This window comes from Cebidichthys violaceus, unplaced genomic scaffold (assembly GCF_023349555.1).
Source record: "Cebidichthys violaceus isolate CVI_PGR_0920_01 unplaced genomic scaffold, fCebVio1.0.p SCAF_3, whole genome shotgun sequence".
NCBI lineage: Eukaryota > Metazoa > Chordata > Actinopteri > Perciformes > Stichaeidae > Cebidichthys > Cebidichthys violaceus.
Window position 1 is genome coordinate 15,820,602 of NW_027176483.1, and position 22,468 is coordinate 15,843,069.

At 45.8% G+C, this 22,468-nt stretch overlaps 1 protein-coding gene across 1 annotated transcript; it reads right to left on the reverse strand.

Annotated features, from left to right (window-relative positions):
* Positions 1-5,263: 5,263 nt before the first annotated feature.
* tshz3a (teashirt zinc finger homeobox 3a) lies at positions 5,264-22,225 on the reverse strand. Its single transcript, XM_068723592.1, has 2 exons — positions 21,785-22,225; positions 5,264-9,421 (listed from the first exon to the last, which is right to left on the reverse strand). The coding sequence occupies exon 2, from the start codon at positions 9,327-9,329 to the stop codon at positions 6,105-6,107; it is 3,225 nt and encodes a 1,074-aa protein (XP_068579693.1). The 5' UTR covers positions 9,330-9,421; positions 21,785-22,225; the 3' UTR covers positions 5,264-6,104.
* Positions 22,226-22,468: the final 243 nt, after the last annotated feature.

Genomic DNA, 22,468 nt, shown 5'->3' on the forward strand with positions numbered 1-22,468 from the left:
TTTCCTAAATTATGATCACGATGCATCAGTGCAGATTAAAACTAGTATCTAAAATTGTCAAAACATTTGCTCCTTCATGACAACATTAGGATGCTACATACACGTAAATGCATCAGGGACAATAATATGTATCATAATCTAACAATTTGAATGGTGCCATTTTGCATAATGAATAGATATTTCTTGCTAATGATATTTATGTACTTTTACTTAAAGTTGCAATTCTGGTTGATGCGGTGAGACCTGTGGTCACTGGTGGTAACAAATGCAGTTTAATACGACATGCGACACTCCTTGAGCAACTCTTTTGTCAGAAATACATCAGAGACGCTGGAACATGTACATACCTAGTTTCCTGTGAAACCCTTCTCCGCATGAAGGAAATTTGAGTGCAGGAATGGCGGACTCCGCCACTAACAATGAAAACTACATAAAGAGTATATATATAGAGAGAGAAGGCTAGTAATGACAAAATATAAAATGCATTGAATGGCTATTGCTGAAAAAGTGCATCCATGAATATCACAAACAGGGTTTGAGTTATTATGCTTTTAAGGATTATAACATTATCATTTTGAATGCAGGACTTTTATTTATAATGTAATATTTCTAGAGTGTGTTATTTCTACTATTATGTAGGTAACATTTCTCTTCCACCACTGCTTAAAGGACAATGGTCTATTTGCATTACAAGCCTGTGTACACCCACACTGGAAAAGTCACACTACTAGTTCTCTGCTTTATGTCATTTCCTACACTAACTGAGGAAACAAAGCTCCACACTTATAGCATGATGTGTATTGAATTCAGGAACCTAGATTAAAATGCACTCATAAATGTCATTTGTTTCTAATAAGAAATGGTTCTTGATGATAATAAGCCCTTGGCAAATAGAAAGGAAGTCAAATGGATTTTGATTCCTCTCCAAATCATTCAGTTGCTTCCCACTAATGTAACTTGATCAGAGCACTCTCAAACTGGAGCTCCATGAAATGACAGTTGAGATTAATTTTGTCAGCCTTGTAATCGCGCCTTATTGATGTGTTTCCTGTGAAATGGCACATTGGAAAGAGCAGCTTCAGCCACGGGGCACTAGTGTTTCATACAGTAGTCATGGATGGACATTTGATGTTGACCTCCTGATCGCACACCTTCATACCGCCGGGCTGGCAGGCAGGCAGGCAGGCAGGCACGCACACACTCACAGGTAATGCTCTATTATGCTGATTTATTGAAGGTTAATTTAATCACTCTTGTAATACCTGACCAGAGGGTGTTCTTACCCGTGAAAAACCCAAGAAGCAGGAAAAAAAGAGGAGAAAAACATGACAACAAATCAAAAAGTGATTTCATGAAGGTGGCACCAGAGACAGGCCAATCCATCAGAACGGCGGCAGACTGTGGACGTGTTGCCACGCGTGGTGCCAGGCGAGGTGCCAGGCGGTCCAAGGCACATCCTCCATGCCAGCGCCCTGAGGCTGTGTGTCCTCGTCACAAGGACAGAGAGGTCGTTAGGACCAACTGCACTAAATCACATACCTCCTCCCACCCACTGTCATGGCCGGCAAAGCAGGTTGATGCAGAAATACTGGGAGAGGCAGAATGGCTACTGGTCGAATGGACTGGTTTGTTTGTGGTATTTCACATCACATCCTCTTATTCCAATTGATACCGTGATATATGATGTTGTTATGACACTTCACCGGCTTTTGAGAGCACCCCAATGTCGACAAGGCTTTAGACAGAGTGAATGATTCCTCCTAAATGCATTTTAGAGTTTTGCACAAATACATTTTCAGAGCTAAGTAAACAATGCAGGCCATTATCTAGATGTATTGTTTATGCATTTTTTTTTTTTTTTTTGCTCGGTAGCTGGGATAAGCGAGAGAGCGGCAAAGAGAGAGGCAGAAAGACAAAGAAGCAGAGAAGAGAGAGAGAGAGAGGCAACCTCCTTTTCCAAAAGACATCAACTCTGTGAACAGCACCGGCAGATTTTCCATTCCGTCAGCATTTTCCTTTACGTGCCGAACAGATAGCTAAAGGTACCACTTAATGTGATGGGAGACAGGATCTAATGGATTGATACACAGGTTTTGACATGCTATTTGAGCATGGAGCTCGCTATAATTGGTCATGTCATTGTGCATTAAACTAACGATATATAGAGTAGTGCCCTGAGACGAGTGTCTTTAGCAAATCTGTCAGATATCACACCAAAATGCCTCTGACAGCTATCTCAGGCAGTGGCAGCACACTGCAACACAGCAGCATGAAAACCCGCACTCACTAGTAAAGGCACTTTTTGGAAATCAGACCACCATAAACTCACCTCTCTCACGTCTCTTCCTCTCAGCATCTCTGTCTCCATTTCTTGCCCTCTTGCTCACTCACACATCTTTGCATGTTGTTGGCGGATTAAATAATTTGTGCCAATTACATAAATTATATTATAGTCAATTTCTTTCATGCTGTAAAAAGTGAAAGCGATATTTATCTAAACAGGCCAAGGACCTTTTTATTGGCTGTCATAGATGCGTGTGACTCCTCCCATACATTAGAGACCGGGGTCAGAGGTGCAAGGTCAAGCTAACGTGGCTCTACCCATGTCTCCTTTGCTGCTGTCAGAAGACATCATGTCACCTTTCCTATGGAGGCTGTGTGAATGGACAACACGTCTTACATTGTCTTCCATCTTGGCATGCAGGGGTTTAGTGAGGCTTGAAGTTTATTTGTAGCCAACGACACGGTTGTTTATCAAATTACGATGTCAAGCCAGCAACACTTAGAGGAACATTTGATTTGTTGGACCTTTTTAATAGCAGTTTACCCATTTTATCCTCTTAACCTGTTGATATTTTTAAGAGTCTTTCTGATTAACGTGGAGCATTAAAACACACAAGAGAGCTGGCATCTATAAATCGTGCTGAAACCACAATTTATGCATTTTCAGAACCACATATATTTCTGCATGTGACACAGCTGTCTGTATCAGTTCACACAACGGCACAATCACACTGAGGCAGGAGCGACATACGTCAATGTGCTCTAAAGACATCCACTACCATTTTGGCAGCCATTTTGTTTTCCTAAATACATGGCTCCTCGGCTGTCCGTCTGTCGGTGCTGTCAGCCACTCCTGTGTGATTGGTCTGATGGGCTTGATGCTCATCACTCTGTCAGGCTAGGCTCGCCTTTCATTAGTCTGGGCCCCTCCATCCGCCACACTCACACAAATCACATTGACATCCAAACTCCTCAGATCCACAGAGCAATTTAACTGATATTCATTAGAGGGATGACAAGAGCTGATGGGAGATCTGTGGAGTGGAGGAGTGGGGGACTCATTCTCCTCCTATCCTATCCCTGTCCTGTCCGCCTCCTTTCTTCCCCCTTCACTGCTGACTTTGTTTTAGGAGCATTGAGGCGCATCGGCGTCTATAACTACCCAGCCCTCAAGGATAGTCAAGACAAAAGAACAATGGATAACACATCTAATCTCCTCTTTATTGTCGCAGAAAAATACAACTGAGAGGAGTTTGTGTCTTTCATATTAAATAATTGGCTACAGCAGATCCATAGCTTCTACATTGCTCTCTTCTAGCAGCCACTATAATGCTCATCCAAGCAGAAGTCCAATCATTTAGCCCTCTCCCTCCAGCCCCTCATTAACCCCCAAAGTGTCAACTATCTCATTAACTCCCCCAACCATCCTCACCCCGAGTCCACCACTAAGCCTAAAGCATTCATCAACACATACAGTGTTGGAAAAAAAAATGGATCATGTCTGAGAGATAATTTTATATCTGGAAGGACTCAGCAAGCTTTGAGAACTCACAAAATATTCAATAAGGCAGCTCAGCCTGTTTCATTTGCATTATCAATGGCTACCGGTCTGAATCCCATCTTTCAATTATCATCCTTTGTTAAGGGCTTTATTCTGCTTGTCAGATGTGAGTCATCACTGGGTTCTCCCACAACGTTAGACCAATGTATCCTAAACGTCGGAGGGCCGGGAGCAAGTCTGAGGCGGTAATGAGTTTGTGTGAGAAGACGGGGTCAGGACACAGTGTGTGTGTGTTAATTAATCTGTTCCCGGGTGGGAGGAACTGAAGCGAGATGATGAGATTTAAGAGAGTAAATGGGTGTGCTGCACTCGAGCTGTCCTCTGTTGAGTGAGCGAGCAGGGTTAGAGGCTGGGCAAATGGCCGTCACCATAGTAACCAGATAACTTCCCCAGCCCCAAGTCACTCAGTCAGTCAGTCATGACAAGCAAAGCCTGGGAACATCAAACAGAAAGAACATGGTGTCCCAAGGCGTCTTCAAATAAGACAAAGGTAGATGGTAGAAAATCTGAGAAGTAAATGTGTGTGTATGTCTGAGTCTTTATCATGCATACTAAAAAACATGAAAAAAATAAATAAATAAAAAACTTTCTCATTACATGGCACTGAGCCTGAATTGTGACTACTCTGATAGCATCAACACCTGCCAGTAAGATTGTTAGATCCAAAAGCCTGCTTTGAGGGAATAGCACCTGTCTGTGCATTCTGCACCACTGTCAGCTTGTCTCAGTGCGCGTATATAGGATCCGCTTTATTTTTTCCAAGGGACAGTCTTGGAGTCCAGGTGTGTGCCAGATCTGCTGTCTGTGCCCAGGGCTCCTGATGGCATCCAAGCCCCCGTGGTAATCAGCCCACTCTGCCTGCTGTTGCAGCCCGCCTGCCTCCTCCTCCTCCAGTGGCTCGTTTCAGAAACATCTGGTGGTTTACATGCAGCACACACCACCTGCCAGACGCCTTGCAGGCAGTGGCACCGCTCGCACCTCGCGAGTGCGCCTCACAACAACGCAGCGACACAGAAATCACTGGGAATATCTAGAAAAATTGTGGTTGTGAAGACAACTGCAGATGAAAATGCTGAGGGTTCTTTAAGTTCTGCTCAGTGTTTCTGCAGATGCAACCTTGTGAGCAATCTGTCAGCTGATTTGTAAATGCTTAGTCATCACAAGGTGGGACAAAAATTGGGAGGGATGAGGTTTTTTTCTCTAAGATGTATGGTTTTCCTGCAAGCCAGGTGAACATTTTTATAACAGCTTGAGAATAACATTTTGGACAAAACCATGATGTGCCACTATTCAATAGCAAACTAATTTGAAATGTCGCTTGTTGAAATATTGTATTTTAGATGAGAGATTCATAATGCACCTTGATCTACAAATGTTTGAGTGGTAAATATGAAAGAAAACAAATGTTTTATGCAGCAGTTAATTCAATTTAATCATAGAAGCACAAGGCATTAACATATTTGTATTGGTTTCTTTTTTTTATCAAATAACATTTATAAAACTATTGTGCAAAACAATGTCCTTTTCATCTTCTTCAAAGGCTCTGCACCAGTGGATAGTCATAGTCCTCTTAAATTAGGAAATATAACAAGTATGCATAATTTAAACAGCAAGTTGTAAGCTTATACACTATATATACATTTTTACACAGACCTGGATTTTAAGTTCCCCTTACTCAATGATAAAGAACAAGGCAGCTTTTACAATCAGCAAGAAAATCAACAGGCTGTACAGAGAAAACAAAAAAACAAAACAAGCAATGAACCTTTGCTGTTTGGCAGATTCTTTTAAAAGGAGCGTTCCCAGGCATTTGGCTGTTTTAAGGTGTTAAAAAATGACCAGTTTGAAAGGGCATTTTAAAATGTGGACAGGACAGGACAGGACTGTACAAATGTTAACAGTAAAACTTGTTGAACATGCAGTCTACCAGCAAATCAGAACCAAACTCACAAAAATACAAAATAAATACAATAAAGTTAATATATTTCAAGTTAGCTGATCTTCTAGTCAAGAGATTCACCATGATCGTGAAAGAATCTGTCCTCAACAAATCAGGCTGAATATTTTTGACCTACAGTATATTTTGGTGAAATCAGAAATGTTTATAGGCCGAATAGATGTAAACACCATGTGCTGACTATTTTAACAGTAGTTCATGCCATCATTGTGCATTACCACACTTTCAAATATACTGTTTTTAATTTTGTTTTGAACAGCCATTCTACATATGTTTTCCAGTATGTCTACTGCTGAGAGTAATTTAGTGTTTCTCTACTTCGCTCACATATAGCAGATGGTCCTCTGGAGACTTCCCATGGCTCTTGCTGAGGTGAAGCTTGATGGCGTGCTTAGTGGCAAATTTACGGACGCAGAGCTGGCAGCGGAACACTGCCCCATTACTACTGCAGTCATCTTGTGATTGTGGAGAAAGGAAGGACTCCAGGGGCACTAGTTTCTCAGAAAGAGTGTGGGAGTCCCTGGCAGTCTGTTTAGGGGACAGCTTGGCCAGGTCCCTGATTCTGAACCCTAGGTGGGCCTCCAGGTGGCATACATACGCTGCTGGGGTGCGGATCTGTGAGGCACAGTCACTACAGAAGAATATAGGTTGACCAGAGTCCAGGTTCTTGAGGAACTTGGTTCTGCCAGTTCTCCTTAGCTGGTACTTGACGTTAGCCAGCCAGTGACTGATGGTGGTCATGGAGAGGCCCGTGAAACGAGACACATGCATTCTTTCCTGTGGGCTGAGGTCGTTGATGATGTATTTCCCCTCTGATGTCTGCCTCAGGCTCGAGGCAAAGTGGGCCTGCAGGAGGAGGAGGTGCTGGGGGTTCCAGTTAGAGTGACGGCCTTTGCGTTTGTGGCCGTGCAGGGATGCTTCGTCGTCGTCATGAGTAGAGCCCACGATCTCGGCTTTGTCTGTTACCCGGGACCGTGAGGGGGGCTTTGGGACATGGTGGGACTGAGTCAGGTTCCTCAGCATGTCTGAGATATCCGACAATGCGTTTTCATGCAGAGGGCTGCTGGATGTGTAGGGAGAGACAACCGTTAGCTTTGCAGGAGTATAAAGGGAGGAGGGGGAGATGGAGGAAGCTGTGGATGAAGGGGTTAGGGGGGCTGAGCCTACAGAGCCCCCTCTATCACTTTTCCCTTTAGTGAGGTCCATAGGCTGGTCATCACTGGGCTGGCAAAAGCTATTATCAACTACACTTTCCGGCTTTTTGGTTTGTGAGGGAGGAGCGGCCACAGCAGCCCTCTCAGCCATGCTCTGGCTAAGCCTGGAGAGCAGGCTCAGGGGATCTTGGTTTGGCAAGGAGGGCTTGGCTGCTTTCCCCAAATGAATGTTCATTACTGACTGAAGAGCACTTAGAGGGTTGACAAAGGGCTGCTCTGGAGGAGTATGGCCAGTGATAATGGCTGTACTAGATCTCAGCGTAGAGGCGAGCGGGGATTTGACTGCTGTCTCCCTCTTGGGTTCGGTTGCCGGGGATGCTCTGTCGCTATGGCTTCCCCTGTCACTATTGGTTGGCGTGACCGCCCTCCAATCCTGAGGTGAATCAGCCTCTCCTCCCCTATGCGATTCTCCAGCCTCACTACTACAGGGAGAGGGGTGGTTCTCCATCTTTGGAGACAACTGCTTCACCCTTTGCTCTACTTTTGCTACTTTCTCAGTCACTTTTTTCACTAAATCCTCCATTGCCTGGAAGTTGTTGCTGGGGAAGGGGGAGGACTGACTAAGAGGTGGGGAAACGAGGGGCTGGTTCTTGGCAAGGGAGGACAGCGCTCCATCTCCTCCGTTGAACAAGAACTTCAGTGGGGAATTCTTTTCCATGCTGCCCTGTTGGAGCTTGAGGGCACTGGGGAACTGGTAGGCTGCGTGGATGCTAGGATAGCCCCCCCAGCTTGGATTCCCACTCTGTGCCTTGTTGATGGCTGATGTCACAGTGTTTTCCAGTGATTTGAGAATATCAAAGCCACCTTTAGGGCTCTCCTTCAGATCCTCTTCGGTAAGATAGCTATACTTTGAGATGTCATATTTTTCCTCCTTCTCAGGATCCTCCTCCTTCCCATCTGACGCTGCAACTCGCTTCTCATTTCTTACAGCCTCTTGCTTAGAGCACTCCTCCTCCACTTCCTCCTTTTTGATATCTTTGAGAGGAGGGGAGGTAGCGGGAGGACTTGTCGTAGTTTGAAGAGGCGGAGGAGAGAAGGTGGAGGGTGCGAGTGGGACAGATTGGACCCTCTGTTCAGTAGGTGTGGTAACCCTACCAGGGTTGGGGGAGGTGGCCTCTGGAAGTGTTTTGATTCTCTTTCCCACTGAGCTGGTCACCCTCAGGAAGTGTCCTGTCACCATCATGTGGGTTCTCAGCTCTTGCAGTGTATTATGGGAACTCCCACACTCCATACACTTGAGGATCTGAAATTTGTTGGATTCAAACTGCCAAGTATAGCTGGCACCGTTCTGGTGGCCATAGCGGTTATTAGGAGTTGTGTAGGGGCTGGAGGAAGGTTTATGTGGGGGTTCACCAAGGTCTGCCTGTGGGTGCTTAGCTTTGGGGGTTCCTTCTCTAGAACGTGGTGCGGCCGTGAGGTCCAACCCCATGAGTCCCCTTTTCTTAGAAGACATGATTTTGGCTGCCAAAGGGGCCATGGGCTCCTTAAGAGGCACTTTCTGGTAGTGTTTGGTCTTGATCATGTGGACGCTGAGGTCCTGGAGCGATTCAAAGGAATGGCCACAATACATGCACTTCAAGACTTTCTGGGCATCCTCCTTCCCCTCCATCTCCATCAGGGACCGCTTACGTGGCTTAGACCAGCGCTTTGAGCCACTGCCTGCCCTGTCATGGTTGTCATCGCGGTAGTGGCCTGTATCATTCATGTGAACTGTCAGCTCCACCAGGGTGTCATAAGCGGCGCTACAACCCTTACAGCGGAACTTACTGGCCCCAGTGAAGATTGAGCCAAACAGCTTTGGGTTTTGCCTGTGGAGTTGGACTGTACTGAAGAGGCTAGGCTCAGACTGTGCAGGGTGACGGCTCTGGGGAGTCTGCTGTTGTAGTGTCTTTGCCACTGCAGACTGGTGCCAGTCATAGCTACCACTGCTGCAGCTACTACTGCTACTAGTGCTGTTGCTGCGAGCTGGCTTCTCCGTAGAGGCCGACGTCTGCGCCTGTGGTGGCGTGGAATTAAAGTTCAGCGGTGACCACAAGGGACCGGTCAGGAAGCTGGAGTATATAACCTTCATTTGTTCTAAGGTGTCCATGCCTATGGGAGGTGTTTTAGTGCCACCATTCAGAGGTGCTGTGACCAAGTTGCCCTCGGCTTTTCTTGAGGGACTCTCAAAGTCTGAGAGACGGTCACTGGTCTCACTCACATGTGACTCACTGTCCATCTCTGGTCCTGAGAGCTCTGCTGCTCCAGCTGATTCCTGGTCACATGCCTGCTCCTTGGCAGGCCCTCTGCTTTGCTCCACAAACTCATCTTTCATGGGAAGGTCATCCTGAGGGGCTGTGGGCAGGTCGTCTGCTTCCGCCTCCTCATCCTCCACAGTGTGCTCTGTCAGCTCCTCCGGAGAATAGGCTGCGAGGAGAATGGAGACAAAGAGAGAAAGAAAGAGATGAGTTAAATTGCAGGGAGTGAACACGCTATGTTAGAATAACTGGAGAAAAAGTTTCCCTGCTATGTGTGCCCGAGGACTCCCAGGGATAAATGAGCCATCTGTGTGGGAGCCTTTAAAGCTGAGCTGAGAAATTACAGTCATCCCATTTCACCTCATCAACCGTTGAGGTGTTATTTTCCTCTAGGCGAGCCTGTATTTATATACTACCCCAGCCACACGGAACTTATGCCTCCCCTCTTTTCACTCCTTCTATTGGAGGAAAACAAAAAAGAAATATCTTGGCAAAAACATAATGCGCCATTTTATTTATCTCAGGGCGCAACAGCTTGAAATGAAAACTAAATCTGAAATTAATGAAGCCCAATCTCACTGTGGCATTCTCCTCTGGGGTAATAAATGAGTTGGATCAACCTCCATCTGTCAGTTAATATGTCTGACGCCTCTTCATCTGCCTCTTCTCTGATTACACACACATACAGTACATACAGACACACTCACACACACATGCACACACAGACAAAGAGCATATCTTGAAGGATTTCAAGAAAGGGATGTCAGACTTTCGTTGATGAAATGTTGACATGTTGAAGAGACAGTATCATCTGGACTGAAGCGAATTCATTAGTGTCTTAAAATGCAGAAGATAGTCAATACTCTTCTGTTCAAGCTGCATTCTTAAAAGCAAATTGCAACCGGTCTAAACAGGTGTTGAATGCCATGCAAACATAATACAAATTTCTCTGATCAGAAAAAAAATAAATGAACAAAATAAAAGGGAGAGAGAAAATGAGACCAAGGGAAGATAAAACGCACAAGGTGAGATTCTAGGAGCGTCAACATGATGGCAAAGCATAAGTGGTCCGTCATTGTGCATGTTGCCGCCCACTGCAAAGATGAAAAGTGTGTGTGGGCACACAGAAATACACACAAACTCCTGTGTTCACCCACCCAATGCCGACTCACCCACCACTCACCCCTTTCTTCCACAGTGTCACCATGCCCCCTCCCTCATTTCCTGTCCACCTCACTCACGAAACCGCTCAATTTAAGGAAAAACAAATAATCTCTGAAAATAGCGGACGGCCTGTGGACAGGTCTGTGGCCATTTGGACAATATTGTAAACGAGGACAAATGCCAAGGAAAGAAGCCGTAGGTATAAGCTTTTATAGTTTGGGCACTCATACAATGGAGCTTGGGCATGTGGACACAAACAGGCACTCACATACACACACTGTGACTAAATCCTTCATTCCCCCCACCGCCCCACACACTCACGTCCAGTCTAAACAAAAATGTCATAGCTGAAATAACTCTCATTTCCAGTGCTAACAGCCAATCTCTAGGCAGCCATGCGGCTGGCGCTGGTCTGATTTGGGCCCTGGGGGCACAGTCAGCAGGCAGCCCCACTGAGAGGCCAGCCTAATGGAGACCTGGCAGGTGCAGACCACTCTCCGTCCTCCCGGAGATTTGGTTTGTCACTGGGTATCCATTACCTGCCATTCTCCGCTGATAGGCCCCGACAGCCCTGATCAAAAGATGTCGTCGGGCCCCAGTCCGCTTGGCAGTCAGTGGCATGTCGTTTGTAAAAAAGGCCAAGCAGGGTGTAAATAAAATGACATGATCACTTCCCCGGCCCCTCATGTTCTGGACACAATTATGATAATGTGGATGTGGAGAGGAGGGAGGGGTCTGGGAGGATGTAGAAGGGGGCGAGGAGGCAAACACGCAAGGTAGATATCTCACTGCTACCAGCGCTCAAGCGACTGCCCACACCCTCTTATATACTTTCTTTTCCGCTTCTCTTGTGGAATGCATTCGTGTCAGACTCTCATTTGAAAGAGGAAATCCAGCCAGGATGAGGTAGTTAATGTGTTTGTGTCCTCACTAGCTGGTCACGGATGTCAGCTTGCATCAGGCGAGCCTGGCACGCCGCTTGACCAACTTGTCAGGTCACCTTTCTTTTATTTCACATATTTCTTCACATTGTCTTGCTATTTCATCAAACTATTGCCACATCCAATTTCTTGTCATGTTATCATTTTCGTAAACCTTCCCAGGGCTCTCTCTGTGCTTTAACTTGGTCGTAAATGTTTTACATTTCTTACTAATAGAGCTGCGGCCCTATAGGTTATTGTTCATTTGTCATTAAGCCTGGATAGCACAGAGAGAGGGAGAGAAGTCCAAAAGGACCAGCTATAAAGCCTACAGAGTCTAGCCATGCTCCCAGGCAATTTAAAATGCAAAACAAAAACCATTATGTCTGAGCACTATCTGTTAATTTAATCCCCAATGACTGATAATCCATCACACAGGGCGACAACCACATCCAATTATTCTCCCTGGCTTGACTGACAACAGAGGTGATTTATCAAGCTAATAAAAGGTGATGGGAGTATAGAGGCTCCCTTAGAATAGAAAAAAGAAGAGGATTATGAATACAACAATACTCTTGGATTACAGTCTTAGCTAATATCTAAGCATATGGTTTAGGGGCCAACGTTTTCCAACGTGTGTGTGTATGTATGAGATAGAGCGTGTGTTCATGTTATGATAAAGTGAGCTGATGCCATGTGGGGGAAAGACAAGAATCATTAGGTTCCATGATTGATTCCTTAGGGTGGGGGTGTGGTGTGGGTAAGAAGGGTAGGAGGTGCACTTTCACACAATCAACATCTCAGTCACGGCTCACACAGAAATAGCAATAACACATTCACATAAACACAAAAGCTGCAGAAAATAAGTGTCTCACAGGAAGAAACACACACTTCACCTTAAGATAGGCGACGTCACATGCACACCCCCACGTAATTATAAATAAAGCTAGTCAGTCAGTTATGACACCAGCTCAACCCCCCCCCCCCCCCCACACACACACACACACACACACTCACCCCTCTTCTCAGACACACTCGTACATGCACGTAGATGCAAGCGATGAGGAAAGACAGTGACATCTTGGCATGCAGGAGGCATTCCTGTGGAGTATCATTTTCATAAACATAAGGGCCGCAGACGAGGAGGGAGAGATCATCTGATAGAAATACTGCAGTGCTGCTCTGACGATCAGGAACAACAGACAGGGCAGGGACAGGGGGTGATTAAGCAGGAAGGTGCTGTGGCTGCCTCTAAAGCAGAGCCTCTCAGCGTCTCTCTCTCTCCGTCTCCTTCCCTCTGTCCCATGGGCTATTTCTCCTCAAGCGCTGCTGAATACACTGTCTGTTTTTGATGCTGCATTTTAGAAAGGCTTCGTATGCAAGAGCGATAATATGAGGATCTAAAAAAAATAAAAAAATCAATCATGTGTTTCTATGCAGTCCGTTCTTTACGAGATTATCGCAGCTCTATTTAAATACATTTGAATAACGTTTAGTGAATGTGAATTTGCGGGAGCGCAATCCCATACCTTTTCATCAAGCTACTACTAAATCCTGTCCCTTTTCTTCAATCTGTCCCTTTATAAACACAGTGCATATTCCTGGTCTGGCCCCCACAGCTGGGAAAACAGTCTGGGAGCGTGATCACACCCAACAGCAGCGGGGTAAACAGGATGCGCATTAAAAACTCTACCTGTGTCTGACCCTCATACTCAAATGACTGCTTGGACAACCTTGCCCCAGGCATCATGATATGAAAAAAAGGTGAGTCCTTTGTGTCATCATGAGTACAATATTTCATCTGTGCTTTTTTTAAACGCTAGAAAATAGCATAGGCGGCTGTTGTCTGTACATTGTGGTAAAAAGTACATCACCTAGGTTACTTTATTCTGAAATTGTAGTGAAAAAATAGGGTTAAAAAGGATTTGTTTAAATTCAGATGAAGCTACTACTATATTAAATAATGTGCTACCTACTTCATAAACCAATGTAATGTACAATGTAAATTCAATGTGTACATTTCTGTGCATTACACAAATAGAAGAGAGGAATAAGGATGCTTAATTAACAACCTACGGGGATTTTTAAGAAAATAAAACAGAAACTAATGCTATTGCAAAAGCATTGTTTACATGGGTTTCAAAGCTTGACTACCACTCTATTTATATTTATAATCACTGTACGCATAGAGAGCTGTACCGTGCACAAAGACACAGCTGGGATACAGGGAGGAGAGAGGAAATGGTCTACATGGGTGGTCCCTTATAGCTTACTGTTACAATTACAAAAAAGTTTTATGGTTGTTCAAAGACAACAAAAATCAAGCAACAGGAACAAAGAAAGCACAGAGAGTGCAGTCTATTGTTTATGGTTTAATAAATTATACAACAATGCATGACAATGGTATTTTGATCTATAGACATAGAGATGCATTTCTTGTATTAAAGATAACACAAGATAAATAAAGTGTACTAATATTATTATTCAGTTGAAGAACGGAGGAAAGGTGGACGTAGTTAACAAGACCTTTGATCACATGTTGGTTGAGATATCTGAAGTCATTTGGGGATTGGATAGTGGCATTGACATGTGTACAGTATTTTAACCGGACCTTGACGCCCTTAAACCAACACAGCTCCTCAGCAAGGGGGCTCTTACTGACAGGAAACAGCTCCAGAACGTTACAGGACAGGAAGTCACCTCAGCCTCAATCAAAAAACCACAAACCACCGACTTCCACTCACTCTCTCAAGTTTCCCAGCAGCCTAAATCTCTTTAAATAGATTAGAATAATTTAGTCCAAAACAGCCCCATTCTGTCAAAATAGCAGCAGATCAGTAACATACCTAAAATGCCTTTCTGTTGCACACATTTGTCAAAGCAACACACTCAATCAAACTTAGCTCTCTCCCTCCTTTCCCTTTGATCCTTACAGCCTGGCTGAAAGTCCCACGAGAAAATACGTAACAGGTGATCTCCGGCCATTTGAAAAAATTAACAAGTCCTGACATAATTCGCTTTTTTCGGATATGACCAGAGAAAGGCCATCTTGTGCTCTTCATTTTTTTTTTAGGTTTTTAATACATAACTCTGCTGCTCCAGAGCATCGTGCTTATACAGGCTCTCGTGTTACAAGCGATCGAGGATGTCTCTGTCAGTTTTTCATTTGTGTGTGTTCTCTACCCCCTGATGGCATTGTGAATACATTGTGTCCGCCGATTGTAGTGCAGGATGTGTGATATGGGAGATGGGAAAAACAGAGAGATCATTCTGGCCCCAGGCAAAGCTTAGGGCTGAACCTTGTCAATGCACATAGTAAGAGGAGAGAGAGAGAGAGAGAGAGAGAGAGAGAGAGAGAGAGAGAGAGAGAGAGAGAATAGATTCAACCCTCAGCTGATTGTTGTGTTATGAGTGGACCTCTTAGCTGCCAGCTGCACGTATAGACCTTCAAGACTTGAAAATTCATCTCGTTTATCTGACGTGAGACGAGCCACAAACACATAAAGGTCTCCCGTTACTGACTCTTAACGTAGAAGAGAACGAGGTGACTCATAGTTCCAGTCCCAGTTTTTTATTTGACGCAGCCACAATAAGCGATAAAAAAGGAAACAAACAAAAAGCCAACACAAACAGCTTCCACAGGTGCAGAACCAAGGGCAGTAATAAGGATCGGAAGGCGGTGTTCTAGTCCGACATGCACACCGAGCATGGTTGGATGATATGTAGTCAGGAGGACTTCCTTAAACTGTACCACATCTCTGCCTCTGTCTTTCCATCACTCTATCTCTAGGCCTTACTCAGGCAAAGCTCCATTTAACAGAACAGAACTGCTGTTTATTTGCACATTCCTTAAACTGTTTAGGCCTCATAAAAAAACATTTTGTTAAAAGGTCAGAAGGCTGTGTAAATATATTAGTCTTCGGATTTTTTTGTAGAGACACAAGAATGCAAGAATTACTCAGACCACAGCTTTACAACACACTTACAAACACTATATTTTCACCAGATTAGACAGAGTTCATACATGTCAATTTAGAGCCAATAACCTAAACTAAACTAGTTAGCAGTGTAACTTAATACAGTGGTTCTCAACTTTTATGAGTCGTGACCCCTCCAGAATAATCAGTTTGGTCTTGGCGACCCCTGGTTGTTGTCCAGTGTGCTCCAGGCACTGTGGCTTTTGATTCGTTCAGTGTCGTTTTCTCTCCCACTGACCCGCTGGAAATCCCCCATCAGAAATTCATGTGCACGCACACTTTGACTCTCACAAACACACTCGATAAAACCTATTCTAAGGCAAATTATATCACTGTTAATATAATAATATTATCAGATGCTTTCGTAATCAAAAGAACATACTGGTAAAACTATCTTAGTTAATAATGCCTGTGTCAAGGCAGGGTTCACAGGTGTCTGATGTTGTAGTGTCCTTGCTTCTAAGGTTAAAGGTGAGTAAAATTGTATCATGCCATTTTGGAATGGTGGGTAAAACTATGAAGATAGGGACCAAAAAAACCCACCTTTATTTAAGGTTTGTGCTAAAACCCACATTAGGTCTGAGCTTAAGGCTGGGGTTTAAACAAGGGTTACTGCAGATCAACAATTCAGGACACGTCTAAAACCAGGCCTACTTTAAGTTCTGAGTAGTAAAGAGATGACGCTACGTCAGGAGCTCAAACTGGGGATACAGTTAAGAATAAAGAATTGGTTCAGGTCTGAAACTGGGATTAGGTTTGTGGCTTGTAGCTGGAAGTCAAACTGGGAATGTGCTTAAAGTTGAATCAGGGGGTGAAGGGAATAAAGTCGAGGCTTGGGAGTGGGACGACCAAACCCCTCTCACAACGCGCAGCTGCTGCCATGATCGCCTAGCAACGAGGAGGTGATGGACGCAGCCTGAAGATGGATGGCCACCATAAATCACGGTGGTGAGGAGGAGGAGGAGGTAGGAGACAGAGAGAGGGAACGAGAAGTGGACGATAAACAAAACAACTGTTTTTTTCTTTTCATTTTCTGTAGCCGCGGCGGAGCTGGCCTTGCCTTGACCTCTCACTGTAGTCTTTTATTCCTGATTGTTGGGGAATGACACGGGGCAGGGGACTCTTCTGGACAAAGCTTAATGGAAACTTGAAGGTAATAATTACGGTCAGTTAGATTGGATCCATTGGATCATTTCATAATGTACGGTTGCAATAATCGCCATTGAGGCGTCTACGTGCTTGTCAGCGTGTAAAGTGTTTTCAGGATTCCACTTTTTGAAGATGATAATAATGACAGACGATACTTTTCAAAACGCAACCCTCCAGGCAAGGCAATCTGGGTAGTGTAGTTGCGGGATAAACATCCCTAGGCTATCTGATTATGGCCTACTGCTGCGGCACTGGTGTCTAGTAACACTCAGAGAGAGCGCTCAGCCATCCATCACACAGTGAGTGTCTGTCTAAGGCTTTCCACCCTGCTTCTTCTCGTCCTGGCTCTCCAGTTACAGCCATACACGGCCGGCCTAAATAATATTCTTCATGATAAATGGCACTATAAGCCTGGTATCCATCATTAATCTGATTTTTAAAGAAGCATCCATCTTGGAGAGAGCCTGTTAGGGCCACGGGGGAGCAGAGCAGCTCGGGTTCATTTAAAGGCCAGGCTGCTGCATGAGTGATACCTGTCAGCCCTGCTCATCAGGCAGCAGCACACGCACACACACACACGCACGCACACACACACACACGCACACACGCACACGCACGCACGCACGCACGCACGCACGCACACACGCACGCACGCACGCACACACGCACACGCACACGCACACGCACACACAGCATTAAACACTGACGCCATATGGCCACATGTGCGCACACACACACCTCTACGGCGCCCCTATGCGTGTCCGTCGAGCATATATTATGAGTAAACACCACCAACACACTTGTCGGACTTTGTGTACTCACAAAACATATTTCTCCTCTTCATTCAGACATCGTGAGGCGTCTCACGGAAGAACATTCTGTCACTCATCAAAACACAACTCAGTGTAACTCAATCCTCCCTGTCATCTCGAAAAAATCTCCCCTCCCAAACGCTTCTCCTCAAGGGTTTCAGGAAAACTCACTCTTCCCTGGAAAAACTCTCGCACACAGACGCACACACAGTCTCTTTCCCCAGCTACACATTGACTCCGCACCTCATTCTCCATTCCTCTCCTTCTCTTTGTTTCTCTCTGTCTAGTTTCCCCCCCTCTTTCACTCTCTCTTTCTCTTCCTCTCTGCCCCCTATCCACCTCCCTTCTCTGTGTGTCTGGTAAAGCCCGTTTGATAAATGACACACGTCACCGTGTCAGAAGCGAAGGGTGGGTCAGTGATAAATGACTCTGTTGAAAAGGAAATCGGCTCTCTGGCATGGCCGCGCCATTCTCCTCCTGGATTGGGTTTCAGGACCCCTGAAGACCGGAGCAGCTCAGTTTCCCCTGAAAAAGAGCACACATCCCACCAGGCTCTGACGCTCGCTACCTCTAGGAGTGGGAGACAGAGAGAGAGAGGGTGGGTGGGAGGTGGGGTTGGAGGGATCCAGCCTGTCCCAATTGTCGCTACAGTGCAGCTGCATCTATCACAACAGCGGTGGGACTATTTTTACAAAGCCTCCGACTCAGTGCCCAGACAGCAGTCCCGGCTGAAAACCTCGGCTGAAAGCACACTGAAAGCTGAAAGGGAAGAGTGGATGGCTAACGGTTTTCTATTTGTGACACTACTACAGCACTTATACTCCTCTTTCTCTCCCGAAGCCCAACCCTATGGCTTGACATCTGCCAAGTGTGTGTTAAAAAGGAGCGAAGGCCCATTTCACCGCCCCCGCTCTTCTTCTCTTCATCGTCCCCACCACCAGCGCCTCCTCCTTTTCCTCCCCCTCTGCCCTCTTTCTCTCTTACACTGTCTCTTTCACTCACTTGCTGGCAGGGTGGCACTGTTATCATTACACAGGCAGGATTTATGGAGTCAGGGCCTATGGCAAAAACAAAAAGGCATCTGTCAATACCTGTGGGAAACACTCTGTCAGCCTTCCTCCTCCTCCTTCCACTGGTGCTCACAGCCTCATTAGGTATGCACTTATCAGACACATAGATCACAGACGTGACTCAACCTCGCCGGAATCCAGCCACAGGACTTTCATTAGCAACGGGGCCTGCAAGCCCAAAACATTTGCCGCACTCGCACCTGCAAACATCGCCAGCGGAGGCGCATTGTTGTTAAAGCTAGCTAATGCTGTATGCCGGCCCAACAATTAGATCCCAACTCGTGGACCCCTGCTGCTTCCGTTAAGGGCATGCTTTTCACACATAAACAACAGGAAGGCAGACCGATATAAAAAACAGCTTACTTCATTTCACTTGCCAGTTTTTACAATCCGGTCACAACATGTGCGCATGTGTCTGCAATGTGTGCTGTGAAAGCTCGTATCTTTACGAGCGTCAACACTACACGTTTGTGTGCTATGGCCATGGTGTTTCTATGTCGGGATTTACGTGCGCTGCATAGGTGGTGTGCAAAGACAGAGAGAAGGGAAGAGAAGAAGAAACTGAGCAACGTAGACGGGCCTAAAGAGCTCAGAGAATTACGGCCTGACCCCGGCAGGTGGTCTACAGTTACAATTCCTTTCTTCACTACCACAAGCCAAACCGCACACACACACACACTCAAACCAAACAAATCAGAAAGTTCATGCCCACTGATGTTAGCGTGCACACACACACACACACACACACACACACACACACACACTCACTCACTCACTCACTCCGAGACAGACATGAGTGATGGCTGCCAGTGTCTGGCAGCGATAATCCTGACCCCGCAGAAACAAGAGACTGTTGCTGTGGAGTCTGGTCCAAATCAGACAACCCCCCCCCCCCCCCCCCCCCGCCCCTCAAAGACCCCTCTCTCTTATACACACTAATACACACATGACCAGATTACGACAAGGCCTGACAGTGCACCGACACATGCAACACACTGTAAACACACTGGCACCATTCTGCAGAAACACTGGACAGGTTAGACATTCCAGCGAAATGGCCGCGTCTTTGCCCACACGTTGTTAAGCTTCCTGTTAAGTCCGCCGAGCATTTTAACTTTCTGCTGCCTTTTCAACAGCGTTCAGGCCTCTGGCTTGCGGCGAAGCTAATCGGCAGCCATGAAGGAAGTAGTTCTCTGTGTTTCCACAGCTGGGAGAGTCCCTTTCTCATGTTTGCTCGGCTGTTTACGTGGCCAGCTGCCCTCGGTTGTTAAGAGCACTCAGACCTGACCCAGGTAGGCAGGCCCATTTGTCACCTGCAGCGGAAAATTGAGTTACAGCACAACCAAAGGCGAGCGGCTCTGTGTAATATCAAGTTGATTACATCAAAGTGGTGGCAAACCTCATTGGGCTGGGCACCCCGAGCTTGTCATCTCCAATCACAGGGCCTGTCAGGACTCCATCAGCCTCACGGCTAATTGGACCAACGCTAATGAAGCAGGCAAAACAAGTTTTGTACTGTGGAGGGAGAAACCCTCTCAGACAGGGGAAGGCAAGAAAGAGAGGGAGAAGCTGAGAGAGTGTGTTGGAGAGACAATGAGAGAGCAAGGCAGTGTGTGTGTGTGTGTGTGTACACATGTGTGTGGAGGGGAGGGGGATAGATTTTTCATGCAAGTCTCAAGGTTGCAGTGGGCTGACTCTCCCCCTAAGTCCCTAATCAAGGCCCATCATCTGTCATCCTTTTCTTTGCTCTCTCTATCACCATGCTCTGTGCTGCAATCAATTCATCATCACCCTTTGTGTGCCACTGAACAGTTGACAACTTTATAACTTGCAGCTGCACGGGCTGACTGACAGGGGTGGAAGGGGAGCATGAAAAAATGAAGAAATGAATAGATGAATGAATGAACAAAGAAGCGCGGTTTCAGGGAGAAAAAGTTGTTTTCTAAAAACACAAAACGATCTATATTACAGCCCTTTATTCCCTTTCGTCAACAGAGAAACAGCAGTGTAGCAGGGAGGAGAGAGGAGAGGAGGAGATGAAGAAAAAAAACATCCTTCTCACTGATCTGAAATCAGAAAGCTTTCAGTCATTCTTTATGTGCTCCCCGCGGCCACTCTGAGCCAGTGAGCATGTACATTAGGCTGGGGCATTTTGATGAAATAAAAGCCCAGGCCAGCTTATGGCTAAACAGAATGGGAGCACTCACTCAGCCTGTCTCTGATTGACCATTAAAGCCATTGATGAATGGGCCTGTCAGGGGAGAGACAATTAAATCAAACATGAAACAAAGCCGTTGTGACGGCCCGGTCTGACAGAGCAAACCCATTCCTCCCCTCCATTACATAGCACACGGCTCCTTTTACAACCTCTAACCCACTCCTCCCGCCTCCTCTACCCACTGTGTATGTGTGTGTGTGTGTGTGTGTGTGTGTGTGTGTGTTCAAAGTGAACAAGTGAGCACGTGCACATGGGAGTGTGATGTTCTCTGCTGGAAGTGTGTGTGTCTGTTTGTGTGTGTGATGTTTCACTGTGAAACCACTTTGTCCCCCCTTCTTTCACTTTTACGTGAGTCAGTTGACCATCAGAGAGAGAGAGAGAGAGAGAGAGAGAGAGAGAGAGAGAGAGAGAGAGAGAGAGAGAGACTGATTGAGTGCGAGTGTATGTGAGAGGGTAAAAAAAGTACACAGGGCCTTTCAAAGTGGTTCAAACGTGACGTCAGGGGCCTGCAGCACATGGTGGGAAGTGATTTTCTGATGCAAATCGGGAAGGATCTGATCAAAGCCGCATGACAGCCAATCAATCAACCGTCAAATCAGACATGGCAACTGTCGATTATGGCTCCTTCCAGCCCACGAAACCCCATTGTCTCTCTCAAATTGTTTATCTTATCCCAAGAAAAGGACAAAAAAAAAAATCAGAGGTAGGGCTTTTTTTCCCCAGCTTGTGCAAAGAAGTTATGCGCTGGGATCAAATGCGCACAAAGCCCTTATGGCCCCCTTATGGCACGCCTCGGGCTCTCACCATCAACAAAACACTGCTTTTCTCCTCCGGGGTTTGCCTACTCGTTACGGATCAAACGTAGAAGGCAGTTGGGATCGGTAAAGTGACAGGGATTCAAGTTGGGAACAATAGGAAGCGAAAGTTTACAGCAGGCAACTCGCCCGTCGGGACTACAGTAGCTTCTCAGCGTGCGGAGCGAAAACGCAGGATCACAGATTGTTGTATAGAAACTGTACATCCGCTTTCATAAAGGAACAGTTTCTATGAGCTTTCACAAGAATAGCCAAGAGTGACAAAGCGGATCGTTAGAGAGCAAAAAAAAAAAAAAAGAGAAGACAAAGTGGAAACGGAAATGCAGTGACTATAAAGTGAGCTCTACAAAACAAAGGTAACATCCGCAGTTTTCAGATAGTAAACCATTACAATTGGATACACATACCTGCTGCGCGCTTGGGCGCTTGCTTCTTGTTTCCTCCGTGGCATTTTTTATTTTAAGGGGATTTCCGTGAAACTCTTCTTTTTTTATTTAATATAGCCCCTCGCCGTATCCGGGAAGATCCACCTCTACTCAAAAAAGATTCACGCCTTCGTGCAGTAGACTGCACAACATCGGGGAGTCCGATGGAGAGGGAAACTAAAAATCATCGTTACGGAATAGCAGGCTGCAGGAAAAGTCGGCGGAAAAAAAAATAGATAAACGAGGTGGGGGAATATTTTTTTTTTTTGCGTGTGCGTTTGATCGCGTTGAGAATGTCAGCGGTGATAGCCAGCGTCCACCTCGGCTGCCTGGTCTGGCAACAGGCAAAGTTGAGGGATAAGAGAGATGATCGCGTCACTCACAGCAGGAGAATGGGCAAACCCACCGCTCCGTTAACTCTTTACTTCTCAGAGAGGGGCGGACACCACGCGCGAGTGTCCTCCCACCTCTGCGTTTCATGTGAATCACAGCGCATGAGCTGTTAGTTGATTGTTACAACACAGCAGGCTGATAATTACCAACAAAACCACAAACAATCCGAATAACATTCCCATAAAGTCCCCAGGTATGTGTCATCAAAACTGGATTTAATCTTTAGCACATTTGTTTTGTTTTTATCTGTCACAGTAATGTTTGTTTAGAATA

Excerpts from the sequence above, each read along its gene's own strand:
- tshz3a (XM_068723592.1), bottom strand. The coding sequence starts at position 9,329 with ATGAAAGATGAGTTTGTGGAGCAAAGCAGAGGGCCTGCCAAGGAGCAG.